Source organism: Podarcis melisellensis (assembly GCF_964234715.1).
Source record: "Podarcis melisellensis genome assembly, chromosome: 13".
In the NCBI taxonomy this organism is placed as follows: domain Eukaryota; kingdom Metazoa; phylum Chordata; class Lepidosauria; order Squamata; family Lacertidae; genus Podarcis; species Podarcis melisellensis.
In genome coordinates this window covers 34145005-34172781 of record NC_138545.1, presented here as the reverse complement: position 1 = coordinate 34172781, position 27777 = coordinate 34145005, and the positions used below count along the sequence as shown (strand labels likewise).

Here is a 27777-nt window from a genome sequence, read left to right as displayed (position 1 = left end):
CATTTCGTCTCCTTCCCGCTTCTATCTTGGGAGGTTTTGTATCCTATCATCAATAATGCATCGTATTTTATAAATCCCAACCAGTGCTCCATACTGTGTTTTTTCTCTCTTCCCTTTCCATATACAAGGGTGGGGGGGACACGGCTTGAGAGGTGAAGGATGGGGGGGGAGGGAGCGTTGGAGGGGAGGGAGGAAGCTAGGCTCGGATTGGCTCTGCCCGAATCACGTGGACCCGAGTCACATGGCCAAGGGAGGAAAAAGGGGGTCCTTTTTGGTGTAAATCTGGAGTCTAATTCCGTAATATATCACGGTACCTCGTAAAACCGACACTAAAACGTCCCGGCCTACAAATCACCCGGCCAGATTATGAGTTCATTGTATTATGCGAATGCTTTATTTTCTAAATATCAGGCCGCAAATTCGGTTTTCCCCTCCGGAGTGTTTCCTGAGCAAACTTCTTGCGCATTCGCTTCCAATGCCCAGCGCAACGGGTATGGCTCGAGTTCCACGGCCTCTTTCGCTGCTTCCATGCCTGGTCTGTACCCCAACGGGGGAGGCATGCACCCCCAAGCCCCCGGCATGTATTCCAGCAGCTACGGGCTGGAAGCCGCCTCTTTCAACATGCACTGTTCCCCTTTCGAGCAAAACCTCTCCATGATGTGTCCGGGAGACGCGTCCAAGTCCAACTGCAACAAAAGCGACCAGAGAGACGCGGACTTGCGGCACGAAAACAACTTGCGGATATATCCTTGGATGAGAAGCACAGGTGAGAGTCCTCTGAGGTGGGTGGGTGGGTGGGGAGGGGGCGAGGAAACCTGGGGGGGGGGAAAGATGCTATAAATGATTTTGGTGGGAGGGGAAGTTGTGTTTGGGGATGTGCTGACGGGGGGGGGAGGGAAGAGGATGGTGCTGAACTCTCCTTTTATGACGTTTGCCTCCAAAGGAATGAATCTCTCTCTTCTCCTCTCTCTTTCTCTCTGAGACCCCCCCTCAAGGAAGCAACCCTTTCATACATACATACATACATACACAAACAAACAAATAAGCAGCTTAAATATTTATTAGCTCGGCTGCTCCTGCTGCGGGCTTCCTCTACGCAAAGGAAGGTAGTGTGTTGGGATTACAGAGCCGTACGATAATAATAAAAAAGTGGGGGGAGAGGAAAGGAAACCCACCCTTCAAGTCTCTCCCCCCCTCCCCGCGCCATATATGCATATGTTTATTTATTCCTCAGAGATTCCAAAGAAAGGAAACTTGGGAATAAGTTTCCATGGAATACGGCTCAGGGCGTTGTGGTGGGTGTCCTTTGGTTTTGCTGGGGGTGGGGGCTGTATACAACGTTAGCCCTTACTTTCAGTAGACCCATTGGAATGAACGGGCCTGTCTGTGTCCGTCACGTCCATTCATTTCAGTGGGTCTCTCCTGAATAGGACGGACGTTGGACACGACCCCAGGAAGAAGAAGAAAGACGCAAGGAGGGAGGCAGGAATCGAGTAGGGGCCGGGCAAGACAGAGGAGTGTGCCGCCGTTGTTGTCGTCGTTCCGCGATATTAAGAGTTTCGCTTAATTTGCTCAAGCACCGCTTCTAAGTCGACATTCCTTCGGAACTGGAGTTGCCAGCAAACATGTCACCCGTCTCTTCCCCTCGCTCTTCATCAGAACCTGCGGGGGCCCCCGGGGAATTAAATGACTTCTTCTGGAAGAGGAAATCGGAAGGGAATGGAGTGATCAAAGGAGAAAGCGGAGGGGCGGGGGCGTACAGTATATGTGCCCTACTCAAATTTGCTTGTGGCACTTAGGAGCAGAAGCGTGGAAAAAAAGCTGCAGTCCTATATACCCAACGGACTTGGTAGTAAGTCTTACTGAACTCACGGAGACTTACTTCTGGGTAGGGGTGTACTGGGCTGCACTGTAAGTGGCTGGTTTACATTTGTGACTCTGGTGGGGCGCCAAAGGTTTCTGTAGCAGGAGCACAAATACATCGGGCTTGTTACATTTAGCTTCCCCCCCTCCCACCAACCCCAATTGTGTGTGAATCATTGACAAGAACCAACCCTGTAATCAATCTGTCTGTCTTTCTCTCTGTCTGCTCTTGGCATTATTCTTAAAGCCAACGTGGGACATTTGTTTTCCCTCTAAATTTGCCAAGGCACCTTACGAAACAGAGAGGGGAGGGGGTGAACCCACCGCAAAATGGTGTTGGATGCACAAACCTGCTTACTCATATTAGATGCCCATAAGCCTATTGAATGATGCCAATCCCCATCTTATTACGAGAGCGACAGAGGGGCCAGATAAACACCCCCTGTTTTCTTGGTTGATAAGGCTTAGGTGATGCCTACCTCCACAACCAGCTCTAATTGACACCAAATCCTGCAACGGGACCAGTAGAAATGAACATTTTAATAGGACCAGCCACAATCAGCTTTGCTGGATGAAGGTTTTCGAGTTGCACAGAACGCTTCTTCAGGCTTGATGTTCCAGGGGAAATTAATCAGAAATGGAGAAATGCAGTGTTAAGTCTCCCTTAAGCCTGTAGACTCTTGGGTCTTAAGTTACCCAAGAAAAACAGGATTGGGGTAGACGGGGGTAAAACATCGGAAGATGAGGGTATTGAGCTGCCCACCCCACCTGATGTGAAAGGGATGGCAGGTGTAGGAAAGACTTCTGCTGGCCTTCTAGCAACTGAGCAAATTGTAATGTTTTCATTTTGTTACCAGCGTTGGTATTAACAGGATGCCCGTGCCCACTGGCGTTCTTGCTAGCCAGTTCCGTGCTTGCTCTTTCTCCAAGTGCTTATAGGTAGCTGGGTAACGTGGGGAGAGACTTCTCGAAAACCTTCGCAACACTTCCCCGTCCTCTGGACACGCTGAGAGCAAAGGTGTTGTGGTACGACTAATAGTATAGGGGAAAAGGGTGATGTGAGGGAGGGCGCAGGGCAATGAAGAGTATTTTGCCAGTGGCTAGTTGCTAAATCCTTTATTATTATTTAATTGCACGGCAACACACACAAATAGCTAGAAGATGAACAGGTAGAAATATCTGCTGCAAAATGTAGGGCAGTTAGGTTAGGAGCCCTGGGTAGTGGAAATTACTGAAGGAACTCTACCAACCCTTCCTCTCGCCCACCCCGTCCACATCCCCTGCGATTTGCCAGGCAAGTCCCCTGATAGTGTGATAAAGGAGTTATCTTTAAAGACACATCGTCTGCGACGCAGCTTTTTAGTACTCTTAGGAGGGCGAGAGCAAACATTCCAGGCCGGGACTATATGCAGATTGCAGCAAAGCAGACGTGGAGGGAGGGGGGGGGGAGGAAGAGTGGGAAGGAAAGAGGCACATCAAAGCAAAGTTCTCAAAGACCTAGCCTAATAGGTTGGTTTCTCCTCCCTTATTACCTGATCCATAAACTGTGGTTTACAGATGATATATCAAAGCGCAATTTTTGTGTGTGCGCGCGCGGGCCTGGAGTGGAGTGGTGGGAGACACGGTTTAGAATAACCCTCTCCTTTCTCCCCACTTCATTTGAAACACAGTGGTGGCGGGTTGGGGGGGTGGGCAGGGAGGAGGGGGCAGAGTGTCGTGTGGGTTGGTTAGGTGCTGAAAAGGACTCCGAAGCTCTGATTGCCGTCTGTAGAAGACGACGCGGTATCGTTGCTAAGGGGGGCTTCCTTGCCAGTTCCCAGAACTTACATCGGCCTTAGATCCAGCTAGAGAAGGTTCTTCCCCCGCCCGCCCGCCTCCCTCTCTTCTCCACCCCCACCCCCAACCTTCCACCTTTCTTGTCTGCTGTTGGGTTGGATCTGGGCGATTCCGTTGGCGAAAAGAGAATGTGTCTTGGTTGCCCTATTCAAGAGAAGTTTATGGTGCTCCCTTCAACAGATTTTACAACCCACATTCCACAGACATCTTATCCCCCCTCGCCTTTTCAGCCAGGCGGACTTTTCTACGACTCTTTTCTTGAACAGAAGACTATCGCCGCCGCCCCGCCGCCCCCTCCCCCCTTTTTTTTGTAAAACAGCAAACACTTCTCAAACCTCCAGAAAGTTTCAGATGAATGATGTAGCCTCCTTTGGCTGGACAGAAAAATCTATCTGCTCAAAAGCAGGAGTATCGATTCGGTTACGGGATCGTACCCACAAGCGGACTCTAAGAAATGACAGGAAAATTGATTCCTGGTTTGAATCCAGATTCTTTGGAGGGCCGTGTAAAATAGTTGTGGTCGGTGACATGCACGCCTCTTCCTTTGAGGAGTTCCCATGTCCACATACTTTGTCCAGCTTCCGAATTCCCTAATGGAGGGGAGGCCAATTTTTCTAGACACTCGGAGAGAAATAAAACACAAGCTGAATTAGGAAGGAAGTAACATTACCCGCGCTTTAGCACTGCTGGCTTCCAGAAGCTTACCAGATGTGGAGATGTTTCCAAGGAATTTAAACCCATTCCAATATTTGCTGCGTGATTAAGAATTAATCTCACACTTTTAGAGAAGGGAAATAACGCACCTTTTGATAAGAATACTTTCCCCACACGCATAAATCTCAAGTATGGGGGGGGGGTTTGAGGTGTGTGAGAGATATATCTGGACATTTAAAAACATCGGGTTTTTCTTGGGCAAAATGTGAAGCAATAACAAACGTCCTAAATCCATTACGCTTGAAGTCTTAGGCATCATTTACCCATTACACTCAATGAGACTTTCTTCCGAGTAAACAGGGGACAAGCTCAGTCTTCGCAGCTGATATCTCTTGAGAATGTAGAACTGCAAATCTAAAAGGCTACAATAAAGCCTTTGGGAGGAGGCATTCTGGTAATATCCATAGTATGTAATGTTACTCTTCCTTTTATTTCGAGCGGAATCGCCTGCTAGTCCGCAAAGGCAAAAAATAACTTATTCTTGAGGCGCCATCCTGTGCGCAATCCTATGCATGTCTACTCAGGGTTAAACCTCATTGACTTCAGTGCGACTTACTCCCAGGTAAGCCTGTATAGGAGATCGCAGCCTACAGAAACAAGGTTGCAAGCCTAACCTTGTCCTGTTGAATTTAAAGGGGCTTGCTTCAAGGTGACTGGAGATAGGAACAAATTTAACGCGGACAATCTTTTGTGGATTATGATACAGTACATTCCTTCCTGAGTTAAACTCTAAATCCAACCTTTATTTTAAAACAAACAAACAAACGCTTCTTGTTATAACAAGGCAGACTTAATTTAATTCGAGTTGACTTGACCAGTACAAGTGGGCAGTGAATCCGGTAGGGATAATACAAATTAAGAAGAGAGAATCACAAAAGAAGCAGCGAGCGAAAGGGAACTGACGAGATTCTCATTTATTGTTTCACAGGGACTGACCGGAAGAGGGGACGCCAGACCTACACCAGGTATCAGACGCTGGAGCTGGAGAAGGAATTCCACTACAACCGTTACTTGACCAGAAGGCGACGCATCGAGATAGCCCACGCTTTATGTCTTACAGAAAGACAGATCAAAATCTGGTTCCAGAACAGGCGCATGAAGTGGAAAAAGGAAAACAAACCCGCAGGCCCCGGATCAAACGTCCCAGAAAAACCAGATGCTGAAGAAGATGAAGAAGAGTGAAGGGGGAAGAAGGCGGGGGAGAGGGGAGAGAGTGAGAGTGAAAGAGAGAAAGAAAAAGAGAGAGAGTGAGTGAGAGAGAGAGAGAGAGAGAGAGAGAGAGAGAGAGAGAGAGAGAGATGTTGGTGAGAAGAAGCTTCAGCAAAAACTAAACTGTACTGTCCAGAAAAAAATAAAAGGAAGAAACGGAATTAAAAAAAAGTGAACCAATAAAGACTGTACATTAAACAAGAAACGAAAACATCTAAGCAAAACTGAAAACGAAAACAAAAAAATATGAATGGTTTATTCTGTTTCTCGACACTTGGAAAACTACCTATATTAACATTTCTCTGCTTTGTTTTTTGTACAACAAAAATGAATAATAAATCTACCTATTAAATGTCTCTTTAGAAGCAAATATAGATAATGTTTTGTTCCCCTGTGTGGGTATTCATATAGTCCCAAGTATTTGTAAATCTTCCTGTTTAAAGAAAAGGGAGGGTCTTTTTCCCCCTTCCCTAATGTAACTTTTTTTTTATTAAGAAAATGGTATATGAAGTGAAAATGTGGACGTGGTTAGCACTTTTTCTTAGAAAAACGTATGAAGGGAACACAACGCTTAACATTAAGACGACTGTTGTACATAATTCTAAGAGATTTCCCCCTTTCTATTCTCCCCTCTCCTCTTCGTAGATTTGTGCCTCTACGTCTGGTTACCGGTGCTGTATTTTTATTTTTCCTTATATTTTCCTTTTGCTTGTTTATTTTTTATTTTTATTTTTTGGTTGGTGTATATTTTTACATGTTGGACAATGGACCACTTCCTTATTGCCGTTACTAGAGGATCTGAAAATTAATATTGTGCTGAGTAAAACTGATGTATATGATAGGTAGCAAATAATTTAATAGTTGGCCAAGCCTTTTTATTCGTATTCTGTGATTACTATGCGTAGAGAGAGGGAAAAGAATCATTAAAAAAGAAAATAACCTTACTGAATAGACTGAAGTCGTGTCCATTAATGGGTTTTTCTTCATGGGGGGGGGGCTTGGTGGATGGGGTCAGTTGCTCCCTGTGAGCAGAATCCATGGGAGGGAGGCGGTGGTTCTTGTAAAAGTCCTTTGTCATGCGCATCCCCTTCCTTGCGCAGGAGATCTTCCTACTGGATTGTGGCCTGAGTGAGCGGATCTTAAAACGTAAAAGAAAGGGGGGGGAGAGATCTTTCTACGTGCAAACTATCTTCATGCCGTCTTTTTTATTTCCTTCAAGGTGCGCGATATGTGTGTATATATATTCAGATATGTGTGTGCGTGCATATACAGTATATATATATATACACGCACGCACATATGCGCACACATATCTTAATTCTACCGTGATAACGTACAACTCTGTGTTGGCCATACAGCGTTAACCACTGTTCTCGGGAGAAAGAACCGTGACTAAGAATGTAAGATGAGTTGCGTCTATTTGATGATTACATCGGTGGAACATCCTTCCCGCTTTGATCTTTCCAGACTCCAAATAAGCAGGAAAAGAAGAAATAACAGCATCAACAACACCATAAGACTCCCTCGGTTTGAAAAAGCGAGGCCACCGTCTCAATAGCATTGGGTGTGCTTCCTTGTTTTGCGTTTTTATCGCCTTATTCGGCCTTTTTTTATTATGGGAAAACGTCGCTTCCATCATTAGAGTCAAGTAACGCTCAACATCAAAACAAATATAAAATTAAATGGAAGCAATTAAACGCAGGAAAATAAACAAGGCAAAAACCATATTAACCAATTTCGGGCCCTTTCAACACGTCCTTCTGTTTTACACGTTACACTTTCATTGAATCTAGCAGTTGGGATTTTTCAGTGCTCAGGGATGTGTTGTACATGGGTGTAGTCACACTTTTTTAAAAAAATATATACCCCGCCTTTCAACCTAGGACACTCAAGATGGCTAACAATACAGCCAACAATGAGAAATATATATAATAATATATAGATAGGTTAATAATATATAAAGAGACACCTGCCCGTTGCGACAAAGAATTTAAAATAAAATGGACAAAAAATACATAATTTTTTTTGAATTGTTTTCTTTCCTTCGTTCGTTCTTCCTTGCCCCACAGAATAAAATTGAACTGCAAACCATTCACAATCGCGCGCACACGTTTGTGTGTTTTAGTTTTATTTTGATAAAAAAAATCCTTCCACAAGAGTGTATTCTCCCCTCAGAAATAAAAAATATTTTTCAAATAAACAAGAAGGTTTCCGCTATGCTAACCGTATTTTTTCAGAAAGATATTCCAGGGAAAATACTTCCCAATGTCGTTCCAAAGGCGTTCTGAGAGTTTGAAGAAGCAGAAAGATAATTATATAATCTCTCTCTGCCTATATCTAGCTACCTATCCATAGAACAAACGCACACAGATAAACATACACACAAATAAATAAATAAATAATATATGTATTTATAGAGGTATATGCGTGCAATATTTACTATATGGACAAACACAATACACGCGTAGATAGAATTACCATAGGTTTACGCCATGGCTTGGTGGTTTATATAGGGATATATGCACAATCACACGAACGTATGTGTTTGTGCGTGTGTGTGTGTTTGGGTGTCTCCTTTAAAACAGGTCATATTTACAGCACGCCCCCGTCCTTAAAATAAAAAAGGTCGGTATCCCCACAAATGCGGAAATGTATAATTGCTTCTCTAGCAATGCAGATTACTGCAAAAGACACCTTTTGCGGCGGCAGAAGCGTGTTCTAGAACAGCCGAACCGCCCACCTCGCCAGATTTTGCTGCATTGGACCAGTACTATTGTTTTCGTGGCATGTACCACTGCGGTAGTGGACGTTTCCGAGCTCACTAGTGCGCCTGTGCATATACGCCTGCCTGTTTTCCTCGCTTCCTTTCCTATAGATGCGCGTAAGCATGCATACTTCCGCACACACCTATACAGAAACGCCCTACACACATATATACGTATATGCATATACATATATATATGCATGCATACACACATAGATACAAGCTGGTATATATGTAAGTGTCCATACACCTCTCTCGGATACTACCTGGGACCTTCAATTATTTTAAAGTTCGATTGGGGGTGTGGAGGGGAAGAGAGTCAACATTTTAATTTCTTGGGCAATTCCCGCAAGGGAAATGGAACAGCGTTAAGAGGAAAGCAACAATATAAACAACAACCAGATTGAACTATAGAGCGACATATTTTGGCCTCCCCCACTCCACACAAAAAAACACACATTAAAAAAAAACCGGAGGTGGACCATCCCCTTCGTAATTAAAGACTACAGGTAAATAACACAATTGCAGAAACCTAAAGCTCAAGGATGTTGCCCGAGGTCTGAAATGCACTTGCAATTCTTTAGTCTTGCAAAAGTAGGTTCCTTTAACCTTTCGTATATAAAGGCTTGTGCAAGACCCCCTGCCGGGAATGTGGGGGGGGGCGCAGAATCTTTGCATATTCTTCTCTTTGGGTTTTTTTTTAAAAAAGAAAAGATGGCGGCTGAGAAAAAGACTGCTGTTAAAGCAGTCATGAAGAAATGCAATAAATTCCTTGTTGTTTTATGAAAATTTACAACTTTGTGATAGAACTTTATGAGTGGCTGAGTTCTGCGATTGGCCAGAGCTGGTCATGTGGACTGCTAACCGTGAACATGAACTTTTTATGATTTCCCATGTGGTTATTCTACCATTCTTTTGGCCGCTGTACCTTGGGTCGGATCACTGTCCTCTGTAGGACTCTCGCCTCTTTTTACATTTTTTTTTTTTTACTTTCATGTATAAGCTCGATAGGGCTAAAAATAGAGGAGAAGGGGAAGCGCACGCACACACATTACACACGCACGCACACACACACATCTAGAATGAGTTCAGATTGCTAATATTATCGATCCTCCCTCTTCCTTTCCTAATCCTCTGTGTGAAATTTCCGTAGTGATTTTTTAAATATTTTTTGTGTGTGTGTTGCTCTATGCCTAGTGATGGAGAGGGAGAGGGAGAATCAGTACCGGATGGAGGCTTGTGCCATTTTTCAAAGAGGGAAGTTACTCCATTTTCTGTGCAAAAGGACTCGGCAAAGGAAAAGCTCTCCGAAGTCGCAATGGACGGCTATCAGGTTGGGACAATATTTGTCAGCTTACACATTAAAAGCAAACGCAATCCTGCCCCCCTCCCTCCTCCTCTCCACCTCTTCTTCTTCCTCCTCCTCCCTTAATCCACAGAACGACGGGCGCCAAAAGGTAAGTGAATGTATTTATATTTTATTCGAGTTTATCTTATTATTATTATTTTATTCCTTCCTTTTAAAAAAGAGAAAGGTTGCACATACGGTTTTGCCTTTCCCTTTCTATCTTAAATAAGGCTATGGGGACGCAGGGAAAGAACGAATTCACAGTAGGGAAATATAGATTAATAAATGTACATTTCTGTAAGGTATAGATGGAAGGAAGGAAGGAAGGAAGGAAGGAAGGAAGGAAGGAAGGAAGGAAGGAAGGAAGGAAGGAAGGAAGGAAGGAAGGAAGGAAGGAAGGAAGGAAGGAAGGAAGGAAGGAAGGAGAGGGGGAGGGAGTGCAGTTGCTGCTAAATAAGATTTGAAATATTTATGTCACCTGGACTGGAGGTCTAAGGAGAATAGCTGAAGGTAGCTGCATAGTCAAGACTTAAAAATAGAAAAATAACAACCCACCCACCCTTAATTATTACCCTACTCCTTTAAATCTATTGCTCTCTCCACGAAGAACGATCTAACCAGACTTGCTTGTCATCGAGTACATCCACTCAATTTAGGAAGTTTTTGCAGAGGCCAGTTCGACGAGATGCTTCCCTCCAGGGTGTATGGAGACGACATAGGCGATTTCTCTTCGAAGGAGCTGTTCTGTACAATGGAAGCGGGTGGGTGGGTGGGAAAGCGGGGAGGGGGCAGAGGAAAGACAAAGATAATAATAATAAAAATTAATAACGAAAAATAGTAATACCAATACGCAGTGCCTTTATTTTATAATAAAGAGGGGTTAGATTCGAAAACCCATAAAATAAAAGATTACGAGGAGAGCAGATTGCGACACACTGTTATATGGTCTTTCTAAAAAAAATTAATAATCGGTATATGTGAGTATTAAAAATAATAGTTTACATGTGTTTAATATATATTGTGTGTGTGTTCCTTCGGCGTTTTAAACACTGGTTTTTCCTGTGTTTAGGTAATTGAGAATGTATTGTATAAAAGGAGAGAATCGTATACACTACCAATTGCTACACCTGTTTTGGAAACTGGGATGGGGGCTGAGAGACAGGATATTTTGAAATATTTCATACCCTTTTTACTGTTGTTATCAATACTGTGTTCATGTTTGTGCTTAAAAGAAAGAAAGAAAGAAAAAAGAAACCTGGTTATTATTATTTGAAATAGGAGTGTTGCATGCACAACCGGTCGGTCTCCTGGTAAATTTCGTATTGTGCAGTTAGGTAACGCTTGTGAATTATTATTTTTTAAAAAAAAACTGTGCACATTTTCTAGCATGTTAACCTTTTTGTTTGTTTGTTTGTTTGTTTCTGAGTATAATTTCGTTGGAAGCATATCGCAGCTAGGGTGAAAATCATAGAGAAAGTTGAAAAGTTGTGGATAAAATTCGTTCTGCATTTTTCATACATAACTATGCTCAGTCGTCATTTTCCATGCCCTTTCTCCTTTCCTGCGCCCCTCCTTCCTACCCATTTTAAATATTTGAGGCTCGAATTTTTTTATTTTATTTTTACCCAGTAAGTCTTATTAGTCGTATTAGATGAGCTGCCCTTTGTAACTCAACCTCTGCTTCTACCTTTAGAGCTCCTGCTCATCTCTCTCAAGTGGGGGGGGGGTGTTAAGGGGAGCTTCCCGGTGGATTGTGCACATTTATATAAAGCCACTAATTAATGAATTCCTATCGGTTAAACACTACCAAGTTGTTTATCTCTCTCCCTCCCACTTCCTATAACCCTCCCCCCCCCAAAAAAAAATCAAAGCAGCTATTTCTCTTTATTTTGTCTTAGGAGTTGTCTTTGCAGCGTCTCAGCTTGCTCATTCTATGCTGTTTGCTGCCATCTACCGTCCAACAGAGGAACGATTCGGTTTTTGTTTCCATGTTTTACAATGATTAATTTCCCATGAAAACTAGTTTAAGTAGACCAAGATTTTCATTTTCTACAGTTAATATGTTTTTGTCATGTAATGGATTGGACATGCCTTACACATTCTGGAAACGGAGCTGGAGATAATTCCCATCCATCTCTCCGGGTATATAGCTCGCTCATCATAGTAGACTAGGCTTCTTTTAGTGTTTTAAGTCGTGTGAAATACTTTCACAGCTTTCGGATTTTAGCATTAACATTGCGAGATGGGGGGTTTGTGTGTCTCTGTGTGCAGAAAACCCACTGAACCTTCTTTAACACGAGGAGCTAGTTCTTGAGTTTTGGTAAGTTGATAAAATCGGGTACTTTTCTCGGCGTCTTAAAATAAGAGATCGTTCCTATCAAAGTTGCTTCTGATTATTTCTCTGCTTGAAGTTATTTCTGTTTGTCTTTACTTCTGCTCGCATGATCAAATATCGAGTGGTGAACTGAAGCTGGTGTATATGTGTATATATATATGTATATTTGTAAACTGAAATTGAAGGATATTCGCATGCTACAGTGCGTGTAGAAAGAACAATTATTCTCTTCACACTTAACACTATCAGAAACTGGGGGGGGGGTGTATTCTAGAACTACCTTTGCGTCTACTAACACAGAACGCAATCCTCCCAGAGGATCTGCTACGGAAACGTTGTTGGCATAAATTGGGCTTCTGCGCCAGAGAACTTTCTGGAAGATTGTGCCCCTATTCCTTTAATCCTGGCGCCCCCACCCCACCCCAAATACAGCCAGCTGACCTCCACGTTCCTATCTGGCTTTGTTGTTTAAAAATCTGTTAAAATGCTATTTCTCAATATTCCTTTACTACCTTTACTTTTGGGGGGCAAGCAAGTCAAGCAATATGGCGGCCGTTTTGTGTGCGGTTGGTTGTGGGTTTGTTTGCTTGCTTTTTTAAAATAACACATTAAAAACTTTACCCCAAAGACTCATTTCCCATTTTTGTTAATTATTAGCTAAACTCTTTTGATAAAACAATGACGGGTGCCCCCTCCCTCTTTTTAGTCCTATGTGATCCCATTAACAAAATTATTATACACTGCAGGGGAAGTTAGGTAAATTAAACGTAAATGACTGGAAATTAAGTTTCAAATGGCTGCCTGCATGGAAAGAGCGAGAGGCGGGAGAGTATATATATATAGATATATATGCCTTCAGAGTTCATTGTCTTATACATGGCAACAATGCAGGAAAACATCACTTAGATGGAATTGCAGTAAGGCTATATATGTGACAAAAGGAAGGCTCTCTCTCCTGTGAATAGTTTTATGATCCTGAATAAAAGCAGGAGGCTATTCAGTCCTGTGTGTATCTGTGCTAGTGTTTAAAGGCCAGTCTTCAGTTTATGGTACCAATTTAAGTCTCCTGCCCAAAAGTCCTGCTGGCTTCGCACTTCTCTACGCTGCTGAATTACAACCTCCACGTTAAATAGAACAGCCAGATACTCCTCCTTTTCTTTTCTGGTTAAGAAGAATTTCTCGCTTTGCCTAGGTTGCAGATTTCTGGGCTGCTTTAACTTCGCTTAAACTTCTGCCTCCCAACAAGGCATTCCGAGGCCTGGTGTCTGCCCAGAGAAATATTTGGGTGTTGTTTTAATCCCCTCATTTATCTGTCTCCCCCCCCCATACACACACACACACACACTCCCCCCCCTCTGCTTTGTAAAGTTGGCTGGTACTATGCAGAAGAGGCAGGAATGAGCGGAGAGGAAATGGTGGGGTGCGAAGCAGGAACCTGGAGCAACCCCCCCCCCAGCTACAGAGCACCAGCTACACACGTTGTAAATAAGCCCCTTTAATCTTTATTTATTCTCTGCCATTTGAGTTATGCCACACTTTGGTCAAGATGGATTCTCCAAGCTAAGAGAAAGCATGTTAGGTTCTTACAGCAACAACAGGCTACAGAGGAGAGTTTATTTGGGTTATAGAAGGCTGGCGGATGGTTTTCCCAGCGTAACATTGAAAACTGGAGGCCCAGTGTAGAAATCTTCCTACAGACCCACGATTAAAACTCTAATAGTGCCATAGCCCAAACAACAACAACAATAACAACAACAGTAAACAACAGCACATTCTCTTTGTAAGGGTTGCTGCTTACAGGCAGAATGGTTCACACGCAAGAACAAAGATTTATTACCCAACTATTTTTAATTTTTTTTTTTTAGAAATACCCAAGCTAAAGTTAAATAAAACATTATCCCATTACCCATTGTGACCCCAAATACTTTCAAGAATCCAGACACTTCACTACAGAAGACCGAAGTTGTTGACTTGTAAACAATATTCTCGGTCATAAAATCCCCAAACTTCCTTTTGATTCCACACGCTGGACCTGTTATACTATAAGTTCCAAGCCACCTTCCCCTTTAAAACTCATTTTTAGAGAGTGATTCATTCTTTACAAATGAATCATTAAAAGCTCTTAAATTAATGTTCATCAGTTAAATTGAAGAGCAGTCCTTCCTTGCAAGGGAGGGAAGCATTTGAACGATGAGTAAATCATTATTAGGAGACGAGTTTCAATTAATGACCTTTTCTATAAAAAAAGAGAAAATAAAGTTTTTGCAAAATGAACATTAGAGATGATCCGAATTGCACGGATATGTAAGAGGAAAGTCTATTGAGTCACCAAAGAGGCGTAAAAAATAGATTTGCATCATATTATAAATGGGATTCCGTGTACTCGTCTCCAAACCCAGCGGATCATAAGACTTTCCAAAGTAATATTATAAAAAGTTAAATGCAAGTAGCATATTTACTCACTTATTTAACCATCAAGTAGCCAAACTTCACATCTTAATCCATACATTCTTATTCACATGTGATATATGCATGTTTCTAAACAAGAGTTTTAAAGGTCGTGCTCTTTTTTTTCAAATAAGAGGGGAGGGGGCCGGTTGCTTAGGTCCACTTTTCCTGCTCTGCTCCCGTTCCCCTCTGCTTTTCCACGCCAATAAAGCGGTTCTATTTACAGTTCGGATGCACTCTGTACACAAATAGAGGGAGGAGAACCTACAGGGGAAATCTGTTTGTAAGAGAGAGCTTTAAAAACAAAACAAAAAAAACCCACCCGCCACCCATTTCCTTTGCCTGTTATTTCCTTACATTCTCAGGGAGTGTTAAAACCGCACCGGCTTCCTTGTCATTAAAGCCTAGGCTCCGAACAAATTAAATCGTAATCCGGTACCATTTCACGAATGCTAAACCCTCGACCGAGCAAATTCACATTGGCCATTCTGAAGGGATCACGTTGCCATGTAAATCTGATCTGAGAGCAATTGAGTATATGCGTGGCGGATAATTCCTGCGAGCAGATTACAGCGTCTGTAATAGAGGAGTGATAGATAGGTGGATTGGATTACAACTTTCATTTGTTCAAATTGCAGCGCTGACCTCTACATTCGGATAATCAGAAGTTGGGATAAACTGGAGAGGTTTGTTTTATTTGCGTTTGCATGGATGTGCAAGGTGGGGGGAGCACGTATGGTTGTTGTGTGTGGTGTGGTTTTTTTGGGGGGGGGGGGGAGTGCCTGGCAGTTACCAGAAGCTGGACAGCTCGGAGACGGAGTTATGAGATGACAGCAATTGGCAGCGAACATGAGAGAAACTGGCAAATTACAGTTCCCTTATGAAACACGAAGTTGAAGTATTTAAAAATATTTCTTGAAATACACAGTTGTTCACGTTCCAAATAATACAAAACAAAGTGGTGGTCTTGGGGAGTTAGGATTAAATTATATGGCATTACTGTACCAATCTGAAGGTAGGACGAACTAGTGGTTCGCCATGCAGAAAGGTTAGCGTGGGAAGAAGCCAGGAAGAGAAATGCCCAAACTTCAGCCATTTGGGCAACTCTTCCAGCCCACTCGTTTATTCATTCATTAGTTTAAAAACACAATACTGTATCAGAATGGCACCGAATTCTGAGCGAGTTTCATTTATCTCTGAGTTAAACCTGTGCCGAACTGAAAAGAAAAACAAAACAAAACTCCAACGCACAAAGTAGACACAGACAATATTTTCTGCCGGCTCACCTCTATCGACAACACGGGCACCATCTAGCAGATGACCATTCCCAGCTGCCTTAAATATTTTTCTCCCCGATGCCTGGTGATCAATAAGGAGTGTTGTTGGCCGTCAGACCAACCGCTGCCCTTAACTCTAAACTGTCCAAGGACCCGGCCTTAACCACGAAAACGCAAGAGGGCACCGTTCTTGAGAGATATGCGGGAATATCGTTCTAGCTCAGCTCCATTCCCACCCATTCATCTTCCGGACTTTATATAAAGGTACCGCAGGAACTTAAAAGTAAAGGGTTTGATTAGGACCCTCGTGACAAAATACGAGTGTGAGTGTGTAAACACACACACTCTCTCTCACACACACACAAGCCACTCAATTTATTAGGATCCTTTATGGAGGGAGACACGAAACATTTTTTCTCCATCCGTCCCCAGGAGGGGGCTTAAAGTTCTTATTTTTTTAAGACGCTCCATAATGAACAGCCCTATAACCCTCTCCAAAAGTATACCCAGATCGGTCGAACTTTTTCATCTAGCGTTCCTCTTCTTCCTATATATGCTTCTATATGAATTTATAGCTCCCCTCCTCGCCATATTCCTGTAAAAACCCAAAGGGTGGGGGCGGGGGGCGGATAATAACCTCTTCCCCCAACCAAAACACGCTGGAAATTACCAAACTTTTCCAGATGAAACGAATTCCTTTTTTTTAATTTCCTTTTCCCTCGTGTCCACGACAGCAGCAATGAAAGAATCAGTTCTCATTTGTTTTATTCTTCTTGTCTTTCTACCCTCTTCCTCCTCCTCCTCCTCCTGCATTTATTTATTTATTTTCTTCTTTAAAAGAAAAAAAAAGAAAACAACAGCCAAAGGAAAGTCCAATTTTTAAAATCGATTTATCTCTCTCTCCCTCCCCCCCCCCCATTATTAGTATGTGGTTAAGAGGGAGGGTGTCTATCTGTGCTATGTGGGGGTGGAGGGGGCGCGCGTATCTGTTGTTCAAAAGTGATGGTGTTGGTGGCAGAGATGCTTTCGCTGGTTTGTTCTAGGGGGGTCCCCTGTGCAAAGCTAACCCCTCTAGGGTGCGATTTCGCAGTCTTCGACTTCTGCTATTGGTCAGCGCGTGATCAGATGGTTCTCTTTCCTTATGTCCCTGGTTGGCACGCGGCCATCCCCCTTCAGCTAAAACCCAATCTCCCATATACTGCTAATAGCTAAACCGCTTGGACTATAAAACGCAACAAATCATAAAGACCAAGGGAAAGAACAGACGCTGTTCCTCTGCATTATTATTATTATTATTATTATTATTATTATTATTATTATTTCCAATGAGTTCTTATTTTGTCAACTCTACTTTTCCGGTGAGCTTAGCCGGGGGTCAAGAACCGTTTCTGGGACAGCTCCCCTTATATTCCACGGGGTATGCGGACCCTTTAAGGCACTACCCTGCCACTTATGGAACTGGGGGTGGGGGGGTCCCCGATAAAGGTTACCCGGGCGCGCCTTACTACCAGCAAGCCAACGGAGCTTACAACCGGAGCCCAGCCTGCGATTACGGGACATCTGGTTTTTACAGAGAGAAAGAGACAGCCTGTTCTCTTTCGAGTTTAGAGGACCCTGTTCCGTTCGGCCAGGAGCAAGTCCGGAAGTCAGATTGCTCCCAGAGCAAACACGCTTTCGGGGAGAGCGAAGACCAGAAGTGCTCCACGCCGGTGTACCCCTGGATGCAGAGGATGAACTCCTGCAACAGTAAGTTCCTCTTTTCTCTCTGTTCTCTGTAAGGATGGGCAGGCAGGCAGGCAGACAGACGGATAGATAGGTAGGGAGGGTTCCCTTTCACCTCATCTCTTTCTGAACAGGAAACGCTGCCCTTCTCTTCTCAGCTTCCAGACAGCGGGAAGCAGAAACTTTCCTCAAACTTTTATCCTACTTAGATCATAACTTCCATAACTAAGGTTTGAGTGTATATGAGTGTGCACGCCTGTGTATACATATACATTCTTTGCACGAGGTTCCCTCCAGTGAGTTCGTTTCTTTAGCCAACTTTCTGTTATCTGGGGAGGTACGGAGATTATTGATTGACCGGCTCTGTCTTGTGGAAGGCAATGTTAGCTGTCACTCAGGAGGAGTGATTTAGAGACGTGTCTGGTGTACTTACACACACACACACAAGCACACACGCACGATGCAATCCATATCACACTGAAGTGTCCCCCCCCCAATTGAATTTAATGGACTTGGTTTTAGCCCCCTTCTCATATCTCCCCCCCCCCCCGCTCTCACACACACCTTGGCCAATTCATATCCCAGAGAGTGTATTTCTATAACCCAGCCAGTTGAATAATGTCGGGAGGGCTTAAATATTTGAAAGGAGAGAGCTACATTTTTAATGAAACTCGCACATAATGAAATGCCTGTCTGGAGAGGAGTTGCAGATAGTTTCTCTTTCACTCACTCACTCACTCATTCCCATACTCACTCTCTCTCTCTCTCTCTCTCTCTCTCTCTCTCTCTCTCTCTCTCTCTCTCTCTTCCCCACCCCCACCCCCACCCCTTCTTCTGTGATCGACCATGGCCCTCCAGGTGCTAGATTTTCCATGAAAACACATTCTTGAAAATGAGGTGGAAACAGCAGCCTTTCCTCCTCCCTTCTCTGTGTTTACACGTATTAGACGTTGTCGATCTCAAAAATTCCGGAGTGGGCTGATGTTGGGCGTGGGGGAGGGGGAAGGAATCAATAAACTTACCTTATTGCTGAAACTCTGGAATCTATTCCAGTTACCGATAAAATACGCGGGGGTGGGGGTGGGGAGGGAAAACAGAAGAGAAGGGGAGAGAGGAGGAGGAGGGACCCAGTACCTTGCAAGTTTTACATAACAGAAAGGAGCTGCCCCAGAGAGAATCTGAAGTAAGGATAGAAAGGGAATTCATAACCTCCCATGAATTCTGTCCGGAAATAAGTGCGGAAAGGGGAGGCAAACGCCTTCGCAACTCTCTCAGGACAAAATCCTGCAAGCCTTTCCACTGCGACCCTAAAAACACATTAGCTGGGAAGCTAAGTCTCATTGATTTCTATGCGCCATTACTTCCCAGTGGCACCTCGATCCTGAGCTCATTTACTTTCCAGAAAGTCTTACTGCTTCTCTTCGGTGGGGTTTTCCTTCCAAGCTTTTAAGTTGGCTTTGGGGGACCACAAGCTCTGAGAGTAACGCCTTCCGCTCCCAAACAGCATTATTCCAAAAGTAAAATATCGCGGAGCCCACGGGGGTTTACTCCCAAGGCAGTATGCATAGGACCGCAGCCTTAGCCCTCCATGAACTCCGCTCAGTGGGGGCACTAGAGTCCACAAGGCAGGGAAACGCAAGGGTGGGTGGGTGGGTGGGTGGGGGAAGGGTGGGTGGACCTTTTCTGCTGGAGGAGCTAAGCTCCATAGAACAGGAACGGCAAGCTTTCGAGTTACACAGATCTCTTCTTCGAGGTGTTTATTTATCATTATTTTATTTTGAAAGGATTGCATATGTTGATTGGCCAGGCTGCAAGTTTTGAAGCTCAGCCTTTTGGGAGCAGGGTTGGGCCTCTCCAGAGATCATGCTCACATGCATGGGGGCAATGTCCCCACTAAACTACAACCCAAATGGAGTGCAGGGTTATTTTGGAAGACCTTTCGAAAGCATCAAGTGAAGGCAACCCAAACTGAGTTTCTGTTTTCTTCTATGCATCTTCATTCCTTTAATTTCCTATCCTTCTGGAAGCTTATGTGTACAAGAGGGCCTTTCGATCGGAGAGATTGGAGGACTGGGATGCGGTGGGGGGGGGCACAAGGAGAGGGGAGGTGAAGAGAACACCTTCGCTCTCTCACACACAATACACACACACAAACTGGTTAGCCTAGTAGCCATTGTCATGCATATTTGAAGCTCCGAATAAATGTCCAACGTCCTTTTCAACCAACCCTTGTTTTCCTCCCGTCATAGGTTCCTCTTTCGGGCCGAGTGGCAGGCGAGGGAGACAGACCTACACCCGTTACCAGACCCTGGAGCTGGAGAAAGAATTCCACTTTAACCGTTACCTGACCAGGCGCCGCCGGATCGAAATCGCCCACGCGCTCTGCCTGACGGAACGCCAGATCAAGATCTGGTTCCAGAACCGAAGGATGAAGTGGAAAAAGGAAAACAAGCTACTCAACTCCACTCAGCTGAGTGCCGAAGAAGAAGAGGAAAAAACAACGGAATGAGAGAGAGGTTGCAGAGGAAGGAGGGAGAGAGAAGGAAGACAGCGAAAATGCCAACGGTTGTGAGGGGCTCCCAAAAGGGCAAAAATAAAAGGCACAGCGGAGACACACATTTTTTTTTGTAAAATACCCGAGACTGTATGGAGGTGTTGGCCCATCTTCCTCATGCACCCTCTCTCGCATCCAGTAATCTGTCGTGTCATAATCAAGCTTCTAGTCCAGTTTATTTCCCTATTCTTTCTATTGGCCCTTCCTCTTCCCCGCCCCCGCACCACAAACGGATTTTTTTTTAGGGTGTCCTTCTTAGGATTCTTGCTAACTCTTGTATTTAAATGGAGGTGCTGCAATATATGTGTCAGATTTTTGGGGTTGTTGATTGTCTTCATTTTGTAAAACAAAAGTCTCATGCACGATTTTACTTATATGTTGCTTTTTTAAAAAAGAAAAGAGTTAAACTAGGTTCTTTGACATTTAAGGGTTGCTGTTGCTTTTTTTTTAAGAAAAGATCTATTGAAAAGGAACAATTGCTACCTAAAAAAATATGGTGAAATAAAAAAATAGGAGGGGTGTTTTTGTTTGTTTTATTTTATTACATTTTTTTGTACAGTGTTGTTGTGTTTGTAGTTTGTGTTAGTTATGGAGATGGAAGTTCTCTAATAAACAGCAAACAAACATGTTGAGAAAAACACTTGGCACGTTCCTATTTTTAGGGTGTGCGTCCTCCTCCCCTCTCCACACTCACATACACACACAAACACAAACACACACAGAGATACTTCTTTCCTGAGGAATTGGTCTACCTACAGAAGCTGTGGGCTTGTTAGGGGGGAAAGGGAACAATAAAAAACCCTGCTGTTTGATAGAAGTTCTCTCCCCTAACCTGAACAGCCATGCAATTTTTTAAGCTTTACAGAAGTTAGCGCTGAAAGATAGATTCGGCTCCTCACACCTCCCACTTCCAATACTCCTCAGCCTAATCTTAAATGAAAGACCTTTTCACCAAGAATATCTTGGAGTTGACATTTAACTTTAATATGGATATATTTTATTGTTAACAGCACAAAAGAGTTATGAAGGGGGGGGAGCTCACCGCATATATAATAAATCAAGGGAGCAGGCATAACTGTGCCCCCTCCCCAATCATACATCTGCTAGAAGATATCTAACATTTGTATAGCCGCCTTCAAATATTTGGCCCACTTCCTTTCAGCTCGTTCTCCCGCCACCGCCTGCTCAAACACCCCACAACTACGAGCTACATAGAACTCAAAAATTATATTAAAAAGGTGGAACCACAAGCAGTTCGCACTTTTTTGTGTGCACGAAGCTGAAAGGGATATACCAGCAGGAAACTTAACGAATGATTGGAATACCGCTAATCTCTTTCAAGCAACATGATTTTTATATATACATAATATAGAACCGTACACCTCTCTCTGCCCCCCCAAGTGCCTCCTTCCAACATTTCTTTATATTCTTTTATTGCATGGCGACATGCTTGCCATGGCTAGACAAAGAACAGTTTCCAGAGAGCTCCAGGATTACTTAGGGAAGCTTTGAAACGCAGCTTTTCGCTAATTGTCATTGTCTCTCTCGTTCTGTGGAGGCAAGCGGTCTGCAACTCTTTCTGACTTGCTGTTATTCTGCAACCAAGTTCCCTTATTTTGTTTAAACTCCTCTCCCCCCCACCAAAAAAAATAAAGGATCGTGGATTATTATCTTACAGCTTTGGCCACCCCAAATTCACAGGTACCTCAACACCTCAAACCTCCCCCCTCCAAATTATGGTGTTAATGGCAGACATTTAAAAAAATCAATTCCAGCAGAAGCCTCGCAGCTGCAGGACACTTATCCTTATTGCTACTCTTTTCATTGGCCGTAATTATTATAATTATATGTCACTTTGAATAGGGCTCATAATTTCCAATGGGTTCCAGGCTGACTTCCCGAAATTCCTGAGCGTTCTTCGAGAAAAAAACAAATAGTGGGGGGGGGGGCATTTCGGAAATGCTGGAGAAAGCAAAGGCTTTTATAAATCTGGCCCATTTATTTATTTATTTTTGCAGGGTTCACTTCAAACCTAACGTTGGTTTCCAATTTTTAGGCTGTAATCCAACACCCACTTACCTGAGAGTAAGCCCTACTGAATACAATAGGACTTCTTTCTGTGTAGGTATGCATAGGATTGCCCTTTTAAGTGGGGACAGCATTCTATTGTAACTGTTCATGTTATGGGCGACATATGTCACTCAGGATATCACCAGTTATATGAATAAATACACAGAGCTCCCTAATTTTTAAAGGGGATAGTCTTTCCTTTCTAATATCTAGGCAGCAAAGGTACTGAGATGTAATAATAATAGCAACAACAATAGTACTCCTGATTATGTGAACCAAGTGCAGTGCAAATAAGTGAAAAGCGCTCAGTTATTAGCACAGGTAGGGGCTGGTTTTTTAGAGGCACGTATCCTTCAGGTAGGATTAGACTGCAGTGCTATGCACACTTACCTGGAGGCAAGCTCCACTGAACCTAGAGGGGCTTACTTCTGAGTAAAAATGCATATAATGGGAAGAAAGCAGGGAGGGAAAGGCGGAACGGAAAAAGAGGAGCAGGCGTTTGAGTTTAAATTAGGATGGACTCTCTAGTGCGGACCTTTTCTGACACCAACACAAGAAAGGCATTGGGGTTATAATTTATTATCACAGCAGCAATTACCACCAGTAGTCATAATAATAGCAATGTTTTAATACACAAAAGCGCACCAGCGTGGAAGGAGGCAAACGGGGCTGTATTAGGGGGAAATGTTACCTTCAGAAATAACAAGATTTAAAAAGAGAAATAAAGATTCCGAAAGGACACTTTTGGGGAGTGTAGCCATGGAAGTATTTTATTTCTGTAAAAGGTGGGCACGGAATCAGAGCGCGTTACTCTTTCTTTTATTTATTTTTTTAAAAAACCTGGGTGAGCTTATCCTCCACGCCGGCTAACTCTTCCTTTGCCCAGTAGGTGGCGCAGTCCGCCAACAAGGAGCCACCTCTGCTTTCTGATTCCTCCCCCCTTCTTTCCTCCCCCTTTTGGAAGCCGCGCATTGACATGGGCCTAACGATTCTCGGATCGTCATTATTTGTAACCATAGAGCATGAATTGCCTCTTGAGGTCATCAGTGAGAATTTACGACTGGTCAACAAAAGCACGTGATTCCCAAACGCACCCCCCACCCCACCCCCATATTTGGCCGCATACATAGCAAAAACGAAGTACAGTGCATCGCTATAATTCATTAATACATCATAAATCCTCAAGCACAGGGGTTATAACGACCACGAGCCCCACAAATCAAGCCCTCCAAAATACAACCCAAATGAGTTCTTACTTTGTAAACTCGTTCTCAGGACGCTATCCTAATGCCCCAGACTATCAGCTGTTAAATTATGGGACCGGCAGTTCCATGAACGGATCTTATAGAGATCCAGGCAACATGCACGCCGGCTCTTATGGTGGATACAACTACAATGGGATGGATCTGAGCATCAGCCGTTCAACCTCCTCCTCCAGCCACTTTGCAACGGTTGGAGAGAGCTCCCGCGCCTTCCCTGCCCAAGCCGCGCCGGAGAGCAGGTTCAGACAGGCGTCGAGCTGCTCCTTGTCCTCTCCCGAGTCCCTCCCTTGCACCAGCACCAGCAGCAGCACCAGCAACAACAACAACAACAACAACGGCGGCGGAGGAGGAGGCGGCGGCGGCAGCGGCAGCAGCAACGGCGAGAGCCATGGAGGCAAAGCAGCCGCGTCTTCCCCCGCCGAGCAGGCAGCCTCGGTCGGCACGGCCAACGCCACCGGTTTCACAGAGATAGACGAAACCAGCGCGTCCTCGGGAACCGAAGAGAGCGGCTCCCAAGTCAACAGCAACGGCGTCAGAGCTCAGGCAGAGCCCATCGCCACGTCCACGCCAGCCACAGAAGGACAGAGCCCACAGATATTCCCCTGGATGCGAAAACTTCATATTAGCCATGGTACATGCTCCTTTTTAAAATTTGCATCTTCTATCTATATCTACTTCTCTCTCTCTCTCTCTTTCTCTCTCTCTCTCTTTATATATAGGAATATATATGAAATATGTTATTGGCAGGGCAGACAGGGCATGGGGGATGGGAGTTGGAAATGGAGCACAATCGCCTGGGAAGACAGCCTCGGTGTGTCTTTTTATGGCTTCCCTTTCTGCTTCCCATCAGAAAGTGCCTTTAGTTATTATTTTTTAATTAATTTAATTTAAAAGGGAGGGAAAGTCTGATTTAGGAGAGGTTTTCTGAAAATGTTTCCCTCTTGGAAAATAAAATAAAATAACGCAGACGTAGCAAGGTATCTGGGTGACAGGACCTAGTGCTAGAAGTAACCACATTATAATATTCAGAGACGTGAGAATAAGAGTAGTCGTGGCGGCAGCAGTCATAATGGGCTTTTAAAATGCCAGGAGTTGAAGAGGTAGGAGGAAAGGAACTGGTAGACTGGTTTGTGGGGAAGAAGAAAAACAATGCTGTTTGTGGGCACAGATGGGTCTGTCAAACATCTCCTCTTGCCGCCGCCGCCACCACCCCACATTATAGTGTCTGTTGTGACAATGTGGGATAATGGCAAACTCTTTCCCCCTCCCCTCCCCCCACGGTAAAAACGGATGGACGTTGCCAAGGAGGATCTGAGCGGCAGAGTTCGAAGGGTGAGGGAATATCGACTCGCTTAACACGCCGATGCTAAATGCATTTGGGTGGAGAACGGAAGCCCCAAGGATTTCAGTGTGGAAGTTGCTTCCAGCGAAGTGTAGCTAGCTAGTGTCAAGGGGGTGGGCAAGGCAGTTCCAGGGCGAAGGGGAGGCACGGGAACGTACGACCAAACTGGTAGTCCCTCGCCTCCCTTCCTCTCTGCTCGCCTGTGTATGTTTCCCCATTTTGATTATATTGGTATACAGTATAAGCAGAAAGAGACAGGGAGATACTATTAAGGCTTACAGCGTCAGCGTCAGGCTGCCATCCTGTCCACCCCTTCCCTAGAAGTAGGCATTACTGAAGCCAGTGGGGTTTACTCCCGAGTAAACCTGCAGGCGCTGGAGTTGTGGAAATGTCTAAACTTGTTATAGGGTCAAGTAAAAGGATGCCCCGCAGGAGGGGTTGGGGTGGGGACATCGTGATACTGGCACATTAAAAAAAAAAATATGGGTGGAATTCAGGTTCGGAGCTATAGAATCAAAATGAAGTCACGGAGAAGGGAATAAAGGAAAGGTGCTAAGGTGGTTGGGGCGTGATTTTTTGCAAGTAAGCTGGGGTGAGCTTTTCCAACTAAGCAGGAAACTTGTCGAATAATCTCTCTGGCATAGTTGTAATAAAGAGAAAGCCGAACAGAACCCAAAATGTTGTCCATGTATTATTACCCAGATATGACTGGACCGGATGGTAAACGAGCGCGGACGGCGTACACTCGCTACCAGACCCTGGAACTGGAGAAGGAGTTTCACTTTAATCGCTACCTCACCCGCAGAAGGCGAATAGAAATAGCCCACGCTTTGTGTCTCTCCGAAAGACAGATAAAAATCTGGTTCCAAAACAGGCGAATGAAGTGGAAGAAAGATAACAAACTCAAAAGTATGAGTTTAGCGTCTGGTGGCAGCGCATTCCAGCCTTAAATTATATCAAGGGGGGAATAGTAAGAAATAGAAGTGTGGGGCGGGGGGGGGGGAAGAAGTAAAGAAAGAAAGAAAGTGAGAAAGTTTAAAACTAAAACTAAAAAAAAAAGCAACAGCCAGTCTTTTTTTTTTTTAAGTTTGGAGTACTGTAAAGTGAAGCACTTTCCATTCAGCATGCTGTTGGTTGATTTATTATAATTATTGTTATTAAACAACTTCGGTGGTACTATTATTCCAGGACTGTGTCCTTTGCTACGATTTCCCCCCTCTAAATTAAAGTAAATAAAATAAAGTTATTTCCAGAGGCTTCTTTAATGCTTTAGGTGTTCTAAATGTTTGTGTCTGTGCTCTAAATGACGCTTTCTGGAAAAAGCTAGCATGTTTTTTTGTTTTTTGTTTTTTAACGTGCTCTTTAAATGTTATAACTTATTTATAAACCACTGCGGAGAAGGAAAGATGGCTCCTTTAAAAAGTTTAGGCTTAGGGAGGAGAGCTTTCCTCCTTTCCTTCTTCTCCAGTCGGGCTATCCTGTACTTCAATGTCAGAGGAAAAAAATTAAAAACATCAACCACAACAAACTTTTTTTTTAAAAAAGAAAAAAAATACAATATATCTATATATATATAAGCTCATGTATCTTTCTGTCTTTGGAATTGTCAAGTCTGTGATTTGGTTCATATTTCCTGGCCTTGTTTTGATCCTAGGCCAGTTCTGAAACTTCTTCTTTTTTTTTTTAATAAATGTGAGTGAAGTTCACTTAAAAAGGGTATACGATTGGACCAACCATAGTATGTTGAAAATGTTTGTAAATACTAGAAATACTTCTGCAGTGACTAATAGGAAGTTTTAGTGGGCAGGGTGAATTCAGTGTTCTGTGTGTCTGAAATGGCATTTGTCATGTTAGCTGCCTGTTCCCATCTTTGCCAAGAAGCTTTTCGTATCCGTTTGTAGCCTTAACTTGAAGTCAAATAAACGTTTCTCCTGACCAGAAAAAAAACACACCCACCATCTTTTGTGTTTCTTTATACCACGGCGATGGAAAACCTCGACCCTAAAGTTACTCCTAAGCGAAATACAAACTTTAAAAAAAACCACCACCACCACCACAGAAAGTGTCTTCACAACCCGTATGGCCCATCTGCCAGGTTCTCCACCAGGACACTTCCCCAACCTTACGAGGGAAGGGTACAAAATCGCCTCGTTTCAGTCGGTGCTGTTGCTGAACAGGAAACACACAACCCAAAGGAAGAAAAAAAGAAAGAAAGAAAACAAGCCAGTTGTTATGTTCTCAAACTTTGCTTCCTGCCTTATACGCTCCGACCCTGACCACGTTTACTTGGCAATAAGACCCCCCATTTATTCCAGTGGCCTTTACTTCCAAGTAACCGTGCTGAGAACAGCAGCCATCAAGTCCATAAACCAAACATTTGGGAGAGAAAGTGAAGTGGTCATAACGTGAAACAAATGCCCTCTGAGCTGCAGAGCTAATATGCTATTAGCTGTTTTATATTCTTATTAATATTACTACTATATTCCTTCACATACAAGTACAAACACTCTCTCGCAGGGAGTCTTAAACTCAACACAGAAATGCACAGTTGCCTTAACTTTAGAATTGTTTTCATTACGCATAATTTACACAACATCTTTGCGCCGACCTTTCCTTATTACTAGCCTGGGATTCGTCCTTCCCTTAAACCAAAGCGCTACCAGTAAATTCTGTTTGTTGAAAAGAGGAAATAAATAGCTGCTGATCTCCTTAAATTATAATTTACAGCGCGCTCTCTCTCGCTGACTCTCTTGTACGAATTAAAATCGGTCTTATGAACTTACCCCAAACTCTTTGGTTACTTCTTAAGTGGTTTTGAGAGGACTGGGATGTGAGTTGTCATTTCCAAAACAACCCATTTTCTCGCCTTCCCTTGAATACACAGAGTCTCTCTCACACACACACATATATTTTACCCATAGCAAAGTAAGTAAGTATACCAAAAGTGGCTGTGACATTAAGATGTCAAATGGATAGGGTTTTATCTAGAAGTTAGATCGTAAAAATCGCCCAGACCTCAGCCAGATACCCCTC

The 27777-nt window shown here is 43.7% G+C and overlaps 4 protein-coding genes and 1 long non-coding RNA gene across 8 annotated transcripts in view; 4 read left to right on the top strand and 1 right to left on the bottom strand.

Moving 5' to 3' along the window:
• The first annotated feature begins 243 nt into the window (after positions 1-243).
• HOXB7 (homeobox B7) lies at positions 244-6575 on the top strand. Of its 2 annotated transcripts, none has more exons than XM_081885715.1 (3): positions 244-766; positions 5342-5626; positions 5660-6575. In XM_081885715.1, the coding sequence occupies exons 1-2, from the start codon at positions 367-369 to the stop codon at positions 5593-5595; spliced, it is 654 nt and encodes a 217-aa protein (XP_081741841.1). In that variant the 5' UTR covers positions 244-366; the 3' UTR covers positions 5596-5626; positions 5660-6575. The 2 variants fall into 2 exon arrangements, with proteins under 2 accessions (XP_081741841.1, XP_081741842.1); XM_081885716.1 differs by having other exon boundaries at positions 5342-5632; positions 5670-6575.
• On the bottom strand, positions 5452-27696 carry LOC309355142. Its single transcript, XR_014162421.1, has 4 exons — positions 27528-27696; positions 10294-10478; positions 6568-6760; positions 5452-5572 (listed from the first exon to the last, which is right to left on the bottom strand). It is a non-coding gene; the product is annotated as an uncharacterized lncRNA (long non-coding RNA).
• HOXB3 (homeobox B3) overlaps positions 6754-27777 on the top strand; it is an 85005-nt gene continuing 63981 nt past the window's right edge. For all 3 annotated transcript variants that reach the window (XM_081885643.1, XM_081885637.1, XM_081885640.1), the window contains exon 1: positions 6754-9843. The gene's annotated coding sequence lies outside the window, so the exon portion shown is untranslated. The remainder of the gene's footprint in view (positions 9844-27777) is intronic.
• Positions 16070-20713, top strand: HOXB6 (homeobox B6). The gene is made up of 2 exons (XM_081885714.1): positions 16070-17540; positions 19766-20713. Exons 1-2 carry the CDS (start codon positions 17120-17122, stop codon positions 20023-20025), a joined length of 681 nt encoding a protein of 226 aa, XP_081741840.1. The 5' UTR covers positions 16070-17119; the 3' UTR covers positions 20026-20713.
• On the top strand, positions 23128-26691 carry HOXB5 (homeobox B5). Its single transcript, XM_081885700.1, has 2 exons — positions 23128-24033; positions 25447-26691. The coding sequence occupies exons 1-2, from the start codon at positions 23385-23387 to the stop codon at positions 25692-25694; spliced, it is 897 nt and encodes a 298-aa protein (XP_081741826.1). The 5' UTR covers positions 23128-23384; the 3' UTR covers positions 25695-26691.